Source organism: Salmo salar, chromosome 16, assembly GCF_965601325.2.
Source record: "Salmo salar chromosome 16, fSalSal1, whole genome shotgun sequence".
NCBI lineage: Eukaryota > Metazoa > Chordata > Actinopteri > Salmoniformes > Salmonidae > Salmo > Salmo salar.
Window position 1 is genome coordinate 67,483,861 of NC_138306.1, and position 11,140 is coordinate 67,495,000.

The 11,140-nt window shown below is 44.9% G+C and overlaps 1 protein-coding gene across 2 annotated transcripts in view; it reads left to right on the top strand.

Moving 5' to 3' along the window:
* Positions 1-11,140, top strand: part of LOC106574268 (neuroligin-4, X-linked) — a 75,944-nt gene that overhangs the window by 17,991 nt on the left and 46,813 nt on the right. Inside the window, exons 3-4 of one of the 2 annotated variants that reach the window (XM_014150053.3) lie at positions 796-855; positions 9,982-10,134. In XM_014150053.3, the coding sequence (XP_014005528.1) occupies positions 796-855; positions 9,982-10,134 (213 nt within the window). The remainder of the gene's footprint in view (positions 1-795; positions 856-9,981; positions 10,135-11,140) is intronic. The other variant, XM_014150054.3, reaches the window with a different exon arrangement.

An 11,140-nucleotide genomic window follows, 5' to 3' on the forward strand; every position in this document is an offset into this window, starting at 1 on the left:
GCTTTTGTACTGGGGAAGAGAAGAGTATGTTTCATCCCTCTCCAAACAATGTCTGTTCACTTGGGCGTGGCCACTGAGTGAGCATAAGTTTACTTATGAAAACAATTCTCTCATTTAGGAGCTAAAATCACATTTAATCTTCTCACATATAGTTTAATCTTTAAACATTTAAATTGCACAACAATTCCATGTGAATCTGATAACTAGAATGTGTAGACTTTCCAAGATTCAATTTATGTCATCCTGTCATCAGATATAATGTCCCAGACAACAACTGATCTGACATCATATTCTTTAATAAGTACCACTGGATACTTTCAACTGGTTGAGAAAGGGAAATATTGTTCCATTCCCCAACCTGTTGATGTTACTATACTTTCTCTGTGGTAACACAGGGCTTTCCAAGAGTCCATTCTGTAGAGTGGAGAGAAAAGGGGAAAAGGTATTTATGGGAGGGTCATAAACCTCACCCAACAGGGAAACGTCATGACAACAGTGTCCCTAAGGAGCAATTCATTTTAAAAGCTCCTATGCCCTTTAGGGCCACCATATCTATTGTCTAATAGGAAGGAGAGTTGTTCATTAGATATACTTACCTGTACTAAACAGCTGTGTTTTGTGAACTGTTATCAGAATACTGTGTTGGTGCTCCTAATTTTGTGTCATGCTATCCAATTGGTTGAACCACTTACTGTTAGAATGAATATGTTTCCACAAAAAAAAATGTTTTGGTTTTTATAAGAGCCTGTCTCCCCTCATCCCCTCTACTTTTCTCCCTCCTGTTGTTGACCGTAGGAGCCAACTCAAACAGTCAAGGCGGTGATTTCACCAATAATGATGGTGATGAAGACAAAGGTATTTTTCTGTCTTTTTTTCATTTTTGACCCCAAAAAAAGAAAAGCCTGATATTCGTGCATGTACAAAACTATATATAGATACATTTTTTGTGAAGTTTTTTGTTGAGTTTTTTCTATTTTTAACCCTTGAAGTGCGTATCAATGGGCACCTCTGGGATCTTCCTTTTTTTTAACAACCTCTTTCCTCTTTGGAGATGCAGATCATAATTTACAGCGAATCAGAAGGTCGTGTACTAAGGGTGAAAGGTCACCTCTAAATGGGGAATGAGGTGTACGCTCCAATAGTCACCACTTACAAGAATCTCCCCCCTCACTCCCCCTTTGCTGCAAAGTGAAAGATGTTAAATTGAAACTCTGCATGTATTTTCTCTGGCCTCCTCGGAGGTGAAGTTATTAAATAGTCATGTTTTCCCTTTAGTTTATTTTCTTCTTTCTTTTTCTTCATTGCTCGGTGAAGCATGAGCACTACACTAACCCACGTTTGTTCAGTTTTGACAGTTGGAAACCTTGTTCATTTGTAACTCTGTCAAAATCTCTGTCATATGTGTTCTGCTCGCTTTCTTGTGCATGGTACTATTAACCCAAAATGGTGGTTCGATTGTGTTTCTCTAAAGATCTGGGGATGGCTAGGAGATGAGTGAAAGCACTGGGGAAATGTTTCAGGGATGTTAAGGCACAGGTTGTCTTCATGGTTTTAAAATCAAAGGGCATTTTTAGATCACTGTGCTACGACGGTTGGCATTCTCTTTCTCAAAAGCTGCAACACTAGAAAGTGTGCTTTTTATCTCCTCAGTACATACCAGGCTTTATCTAGGCATTTTCTACCTCTCAATGACGTACTGTAAAAAAATCCAGATTGCCTTCTTATAGCCGCCTTGATGATGTGAAATGGTAATAGGCTTAGATAGGCAGGAGTGAAAGCTGTGAATAAGGTTCACCTTAAATCCTTATTAGGGGAGATTACTAAAAGGGCATGTTGTGTGCATTACCTTTTCTTCATAACCTTTTTCTCTTGGCGTTGTCAGATATGTTTCTTTCTTCTTTTTGTTCCCCTCAGAAATGGTCAAATGGTTTTTCAGACATATATATACTGCTCAAAAAAATAAAGGGAACACTAAAATAACACATCCTAGATCTGAATGAATGAAATAATCTTATGAAATACTTTTTTCTTTACATAGTTGAATGTGCTGACAACAAAATCACACAAAAATAATCAATGGAAATCCAATTTATCAACCCATGGAGGTCTGGATTTGGAGTCACACTCAAAATTAAAGTGGAAAACCACACTACAGGCTGATCCAACTTTGATGTAATGTCCTTAAAACAAGTCAAAATGAGGCTCAGTAGTGTGTGTGGCCTCCACGTGCCTGTATGACCTCCCTACAATGCCTGGGCATGCTCCTGATGAGGTGGCGGATGGTCTCCTGAGGGATCTCCTCCCAGACCTGGACTAAAGCATCCGCCAACTCCTGGACAGTCTGTGGTGCAATGTGGCGTTGGTGGATGGAGCGAGACATGATGTCCCAGATGTGCTCAATTGGATTCAGGTCTGGGGAACGGGCGGGCCAGTCCATAGCATCAATGCCTTCCTCTTTCAGGAACTGCTGACACATTCCAGCCACATGAGGTCTAGCATTGTCTTGCATTAGGAGGAACCCAGGGCCAACCGCACCAGCATATGGTCTCACAAGGGGTCTGAGGATCTCATCTCGGTACCTAATGGCAGTCAGGCTACCTCTGGCGAGCACATGGAGGGCTGTGCGGCCCCCCAAAGAAATGCCAACCCACACCATGACTGACCCACCGCCAAATCGGTCATGCTGGAGGATGTTGCAGGCAGCAGAACGTTCTCCACGGCATCTCCAGACTCTGTCACATCTGTCACATGTGCTCAGTGTGAACCTGCTTTCATCTGTGAAGAGCACAGGGCACCAGTGGCGAATTTGCCAATCTTGGTGTTCTCTGGCAAATGCCAAACGTCCTGCACGGTGTTGGGCTGTAAGCACAACCCCCACCTGTGGACGTCGGGCCCTCATACCACCCTCATGGAGTCTGTTTCTGACCGTTTGAGCAGACACATGCACATTTGTGGCCTGCTGGAGGTCATTTTGCAGGGCTCTGGCAGCGCTCCTCCTGCTCCTCCTTGCACAAAGGCGGAGGTAGCGGTCCTGCTGCTGGGTTGTTGCCCTCCTACGGCCTCCTCCACGTCTCCTGATGTACTGGCCTGTCTCCTGGTAGCGCCTCCATGCTCTGGACACTACGCTGACAGACACAGCAAACCTTGCCACAGCTCGCATTGATGTGCCATCCTGGATGAGCTGCACTACCTGAGCCACTTGTGTGGGTTGTAGACTCCGTCTCATGCTACCACTAGAGTGAAAGCACCGCCAGCATTCAAAAGTGACCAAAACTTCAGCCAGGAAGCATAGGAACTGAGAAGTGGTCTGTGGTCACCACCTGCCGAATCACTCCTTTATTGGGGGTGTCTTGCTAATTGCCTATAATTTCCACCTGTTGTCTATTCCATTAGCACAACAACATGTGAAATTTATTGTCAATCAGTGTTGCTTCCTAAGTGGACAGTTTGATTTCACAGAAGTGTGATTGACTTGGAGTTACATTGTGTTGTTTAAGTGTTCCCTTTATTTTTTGGAGCAGTGTATATTGTAACCTTTAGAATCTACCGATCATTACCATGAATGTATTTATTACTGTTTTCTCAGTGTGTATTGTCCGATCAGCTGGTAGAGAACCTATCTCTCGGCGTGTACTTGTGTGTACAGCTACACCATTTGAACTAAACGTTCAGACTAACTGAACGTGCCTGGATAAACCCTTCATTTTAAGAACTACTGCCGTGTCGTGTCAAACCCGCGCCTGTGTTTTTCGGGAGTGCTACGACCAGTGCAGGCGGAGGATCGATGCTCACTGACTGTTTGAACGTCTGCGCTGGTGATGAATCACCCCCCCCCTGTCCCCCCCCCCCCCCTCCCCCGTTCCCCTGAGGTTATAACTCTGCTGCCATAGAGTACAGTGCTGCAGAGCAAAGACACCTCACGCACACATGCACGTATTCCCATGTACGCGCGCACACACACTGGCGCACGGAAAGGACGCACACGCACATGCGCGCACAGCCACACTGACGCACGGAAGGGACACACACGCGCCCATGCACACCTCGCTCAGAGCACAGCAATGCAGCTCACTGAGTCCCCCCTTCCTCTAGCTCCCACCTCCTCTGCTGCAGTTCCCTCACTAAAAACACTCACCTCAGGCTTAAATGAGATAGATCCGTATTCCTATTCTCTTGGAAGTTTTAAATGGCTGCATTTGAAAACCGTTGTTTTGCTGTGCCCTCAAGGAGACTTTGAAATGAGCGATCAAATATATCCTTATTATTTCATGACTTAGTTTGGAGTAAGAAAGAAAGGGTATTATTTGAAATGTCTCTGTAATTGAGACCATGTCTAAGTACATTAGAGGTGTGGAGTGTGTATGTACGTACTTCAATACTCTATAGTGTGGTAGCTAATATAATGCCTTTGAGACATCTGACACTAAGCTTTCTTTTTGGAATTCCTCTTCTGTTTTCCTTGACAGGTCTCTGTATGGCACATGGAGACGTGTGTAGAGATTGTGTTAAAGCAAGATCGTATCCATTAGGCACCAAACTGGGAAAAAAACGTCCTGAAACAGGGAGGGATAAGAAACACTAGTTACCGGTTGTGAAACATTTTGCTACAATGTCCTCTCATGATTACGACCCAGCTCTATCAAACAGGAACAGGAAGAGTGACCAGCTACTTCCTGTCTGACTGTGGGGTTGGAGGAGTTCACTGTTCCCCCTGCATGGTCATTAATTGCCATCTTCCAACCCTCCATCCCTTCCTTCCATCTCTCCCTTTCATCCCTCTATCCCATTACTAACACTTGGAAAATGCTGAAACCAATGGAAAATTCTGATGACCCCCCTTACTCGATCCCTCCCTTCTCCCCCTTTCTCCCACCTCTCCCTCTCTCCCTACTCTCCCTTTCTCTCCTCTCCCTCCTCTCCCACCTCTCCCTCCTTCCCACACCATGTAGAGATGAGTAATGTGTGCGGCGCCGCTGTGCCCGTGGAGGAATATATTATCCCCCCGGCCCGGTGTGGCAGTGATGAATATGTAGGGCATGCTCACTGCAGAGTCACCCAGCCAGGCAGCTCTCAGCTAGGCAGCTCCATGCAGCTCCTCTACAGAGAGAGAGAGAGAGAGAGAGAGAGAGAGAGAGAGAGAGAGAGAGAGAGAGAGAGAGAGAGAGAGAGAGAGAGAGAGAGAGAGAGAGAGAGGTGTTCTCTTCTCTCTCTCTTTCATGGCGCTCTCTCTCCCTCATCTCTGTCTCCACTCTCTCTTCCCTCTCCCTCTCTCTCTCTATTTATCTGTTTTAAGTGCTCTGCAGTGACCGGATGGGAACACGCTGGGACAAGTAGACCCTAAAATGACCCCTTCCCGAAAAGATCAAAAATAAAAACCATGCTCCTAAAATCTGTCATGGTCTTTTGGAATGGATCAGAGTTGCTTATCTGTCTTAATCTCCTCCAGTTCAACCTCCCCCAGAGCAAGTCAACATTCGAGATGTAGAGCGACAGCCAATTTGCCTTCTATGTTCGATCGAAGGCCCGCCAAATTCCATCTCAGAACATAGAACTCAGAGCCTAGCTAGAAGAGCCTGCATCAGATCAGTATCTGTTTTAGACTGGAGCCACTGACCACTTTATGGACTGCCCTTCCTGTTTAATGTGCATCTGGAATTTTCCACTTGGTTTCAGCAGCTCCTATCCTACCAATGAATTCAAGTAAAAACCTCGGCGTGGAATGGAGAAAGTGGCCCATTAAATAAGTTAGAAGATATGAGTTAGTTACCCTTCCTCCGGCTCGTCTTGTCGACCCAGTCTATCTGTGAAGTGCACTGTATTTGGCTGCCTGCCCAAGAGGAGCATGGCGGAGGTGAACGGGGGGTCCTTCTCAAGACGGCCTCGGCCACGACAGCAAACTGCAGGCTACACACTGCCCAGGCTAGTCTGTGCTAACATGTGAGGAGTTGTGAAATAGATACGTTCACATTGGCGTAGCACTAGGCGCCCACTCAGAACACAGCGGAGATGAATTACCACTGTGGGTTGTTTTTCACCTCTCCTTTCTATATATTGGTGGGTTTTCTTGCGGAGGAGGGGAAGCGATATAAACACACGCACGCATGCACGCACACGAGCGTACACATACACACCCACACACACACAGCTGAGCTCCAATGCAAGGCAGTCATCTGTCTGCCTATAGGCCCTGCTACTCACTGCCAAGCCTGCGGAGGCAGAAGCAATGTGACCTAGAGGCTAGCCAGGCAGCTGGCCCGCCCCCTTGCAGCAGCAGCCAATGGCGGATGCAACAGAAACCAATAATCGGAGTGTACTGAGAAGGCCTTGGTTGAATACCAATTACGTAGTTCGGGTCATGGCTGGGTAAACCTTGACTCGTTTAGCCCGCTGCCTGCTATGACCAATGCGTTGGCCCCTGCAACACTAGACCAAGTGGAATCTTATTTATTTGGAATTCCATGATTTGAAATAGCATTGCAGTACACACACATTTACATTGCTGTACACGCTGACTAACATTATCTCACACATACGTTGAGGATCATCATACATACTCAAAAATACATTGGTGAGTCACACATACGTACGCTCACATTGACTGTTATCCAATCCTGTGGAGGGGCCGTGCTATGATTTTCCATCGTTGATGCTCTCATCCTTGGTGACATTTTGAAGAATCACATAGAGCCCTGATGATATGGTCACGGATGATGTATGACCCCACTTGTTCAGCCAGTGTAGTAGATATTTACGAGATACACTAAAAGGTCAAAAGTTTGTGGACACCTGCTCGTAGACACATCTCATTCCAAAATCATGGGAATTAATATGGAGTTGGTCCCCCCTATAACAGCCTCCACTCTTCTGAAAAGGCTTTCCACTAGATGTTGGAACATTGCTGAGGGGACTTGCTTTCATTCAGCCACAAGAGCATTAGTAAGGCCGGTCACTGATGTTGGGCAAATAGGTCTGGTTCGCAGTCGGCGTTCTAGTTCATCCCAAATGTGTTTGATGTTGTTGAAGTCAGGGTTCTTTACACCTTCACTGGAACTAAAGGGCCAAGCCCAAACCATGAAAAACCGCCCGAGACCATTATTCCTCCTCCACCAAACTTTACAGTTAGCACTATACATTCGGGCAGGTAGTGTTCTCCTGGCATTCGCCAAACCCAGATTCATCCGTCGGACTGCCAGATGATGAAGCATGAGTAATCACCACAGAGAACGCTTTTCCACTGCTCAAGAGTCCAATGGCGGCGAGCTTTACACCACTCTAGCTGACTCTTGGCATTGCACATGGTGATCTTAGGCTTGTGTGCGGCTGCTCGGCCATGGAAACCCATTTCATGAAGCTCCAGACAAACAGTTATTGTGCTGATGTTGCTTCCAGAGGGAGTTTGGAACTCGGTAGGAAGTGTTGCAACCGAGGACACATGATTTTTACTCGCTAGGCGCTTCAACACTCGGCGGTCACGTTCTGTGAGCTTGTGTGGCCTACCAATACGAGGCCGTTGTTGCTCCTTGTAGTTTCCACTTCACAATAGCAGCACTTACAGTTGACCAGCTCTAGCACGGCAGAAATTTTTCGAACTGACTTGTTGGATAGGTGGCATCTTATGACGGTGCCACGTTGAAAGTCACTGAGCTCTTCAGTAATGCCATTCTACTGACAATGTTTGTCTATGGAGATTGCATGGCTGTGTGCTCGATTTTATACACCTGTCAGCAATGGGTGTGGCTGATATAGCCGAATCCACTAATTTGAAGGGGTGTCCACATACTTTCGTATATACAGTGCATTTGGAAAGCATTCAGACCCCTTTCCCTTTTCCACATTTTGTTACGTTACAGCCTTATTCTAAAATGTATTAAATAAAATAAAACATAATAATCAATCTACACACAATACCCCATAATGACAAAGCGAAAACAGGTTTTTAGAAATGTTTTCACATTTATAAAAAAAACAGAAATACCTTGTTCACATAAGTATTCATTCATAAGCTATGTGCCTTTCAAAATCATGTCCAATCAATTGAATTCACCACAGGTGGACTCCAATCAATTTGTAGAAACATCTCAAGGATGATCAATGGAAACAGGATGCACCTGAGCTCAATTTCGAGTCACATAGCAAAGGGTCTGAATACTTATGTAACTTTAGCAACTTTTTTCCGAGACAGGATTGTGTCGAGGCACAGATCTGGGGAACGGTACCAAAACCTTTCTGCAGCAATGAAGTTCCCCAAAAACACAGTGGCCTCCATCATTCTTAAATGGAAGAAGTTTGGAACCACCAAGACCTCTCCTAGAGCTGGCTGCCTGACCAAACTGAGCAATCTGGGGAGAAGGGACTTGGTCAGGGAGGTGACCAAGAACCTGATCGTCACTCTGACAGAGCTCCAGAGTTCCTCTGTGGAGATGGGAGAACCTTCCAGAAGGACAACCATCTGCAGCACTCCACCAATCAGGCCTTTATGGTAGATTGGCCAACGGTCAATGAAAGGCACATGACAGCCTGCTTGGAGTTTGCCAAAGGCACCTAAAGCACCTATGGTGGTGGCAGCATCATGCTGTGGGGATGTTTTTTAGCGGCAGGGACTGGGAGACTAGTCAGGATCGAGGGAAAGAAGAACAGAGCAAAGTACAGAGAGACCCTTGATGAAAACCTGCTCCGAAGCACTCAGGACCTCAAACTAGGGTGAAGGTTCAACTTCCAGCAGGACAGTGACGCTAAGCACACAGCCAAGACAAAGCAGAAGTGGCTTCGGGGCAAGTCTTTGAATGTCCTTGAGTGGCCCAAAAAATGCTAAAAAACAGTTTTACTTTGTTGTTGTGGGGTATTGTGTAGATTGATGAGGGGGAAAAAACTATTTTATCCATTTTAGAATAAGGCTATAACGTAACAAAATGTGTAAAAATTCAGGGGTTCTGAGTACTGAGTACTCCCGAATACACTCTAAATTGAGGTTTAGAAAAAGTTGGTTTGCACTGTATAGTGTTTCTACCCAGAGGCTAGAAGAACACCTTACATTTTTTTGTGTTGAAGTAATGAAATCCTTGAAAATTCCTCCTTCCCCAAATCATTGATTCTAAACTCATTGCTTCTCCTCCATGTCCTAAGGAGGTAGAATGTGGAAAGCAGTGGTAGAATGCTGAGCTATGACTTCTGCAACGCTGGACCCATAGGAATCAACTATAAGTCATTGAACAACACCCTATTGAGGCCTGTGACTGCTGGCTGAACTGAATTGTGATTTATCATGCTAGCAGGCTGGTTGTTTGTGGAACATGATATCTCTCTCCAATCTTCTCTCATGCTAAGACTCTACCCTCTTAGTTTATAATCAACTCCTACACATGCACTAATGACCAGCTTTAATCAGAACCAGAGTAGGGAAGCTCCAAAATAAGCTATTCACCCTGCCTAATTGTACTGTAGCAGTCATGTTTGGCCGCGTCTCAAATTACACCCTATTCCCTTTATACGGACTCTGTTCAAAAGTGGTGCACTATATAAGAAACATGGTGCCATTTGGGAAACAGTCCTTGTGTGTTGGTCTAATTTCAAGAACATAGACCCTGTGCAGATATCTGCAGAATGATGCCACTATCACATATCTAAGGGAGGAAGTTTCCCCTCTTACAGTATCTCCAATACTACAGTACTTACAGTGGACCTATCCCGTCCAATAGCGTTTACACATGACACCCACTTTGAACTACCGATATTCCATTGGCCTGCTGATTTTTAAAATAAATAAAAAACGTATGCATCCAAAGTAAAGGATGTGGCTGGCTCCTTCCTAGCCACCCAAATGACGCTCTATTCCCTGCGTAGGAGCCTACACTACTTTTGAGAAAGGTCCATAGGGCGATGGTCAAATGTAGTGCACTACATAGGGAACAGGGTGTCATTTGGGACGTACTACCAGACTCAGTGTTATCTACAGGCGCTCATGCTCGTTGCTCTTCTTTCCAGACATCCACGATGAGAACGGGCTGAAGCCGGTCATGGTGTACATCCATGGTGGATCCTACATGGAGGGAACGGGGAACATGATCGACGGGAGTATCCTGGCGAGCTACGGAAACGTCATCGTAATCACCATAAACTACAGGCTCGGAGTGTTAGGTAAGTCACAGCATAACATTTGGGTGTTCTTAGCGCATTGTGTTGTGATTTCTATGGATTGATGGATTCATCCATGCTGTGCGTTTGTGTGTTTTGGTTGGCTGTAGTACTGTAAATGCTGGCGATTTAACATTGTGAGGTTTGTGTGGTATAATTTGTATTTTTCAAAATGTGTATTCTTTGTAAAGTTATATTGGATTGTAATTCAGTATTTTCTCAACTGATGGCTCTGCAGGAAATAAACCCATACAAATTGAATGGGGAGTAAATAAGTAGAGAATTTTTAGATTTTGTTTTTACTTCTACCTGATTTGGCAAAAGTTTACATCTTAGATTGCTCTAATAGTACAAGAGAGGAGAATGTGATGGTAGGAGAGAATATTTATAATAGGAGAGGATTCTGGTAAAACAACGTTAAATGTTCCGACATGGAATTAAGCTATTTTCCCCCAGCATATCAACTCCTGAAACTCCAGTATGAACTCTGGGGATAATGGAGTCGGAGAGGTTATCAAGCTGATAGGCTTTGTCATCCCAGTCCATAGTGATACTGTGAATGTTTTAGCAAATTATACCAGACCTACGAATTGGAAGATAACCAAACGCTCAAGCTATGCTGTCTTGATTATACTATGTGGGCCCACATTATGCTTTGTTCATGGATCTATTTTTACCAACAGCTATATTTGTCAGAAGCATCTGCAAGATTTATCCATGTCTATTTTCTAAATCCACAGTACAGTACATTTCGCAGTTCTCGGATAAACTCCTAATCTCGTCCACCAGCCGGCTCTGTCTCTGTCACACCTCTCTGTCTATGAGTACTACACCTCACTGTGTATACACGGTAATAATTGAGCCTGGGGACGAGCTGAGACTAAACCTGGTAGTTTCATGGAGGCCAAGATGCTGAAGTGTTGTTAAGCCCATAAGAAAACCAAAGCTACATCCAGGGGTGTTCAATTCATATTCACACCCCGGTATCCACTGCTGCTCTGCTTTCCAT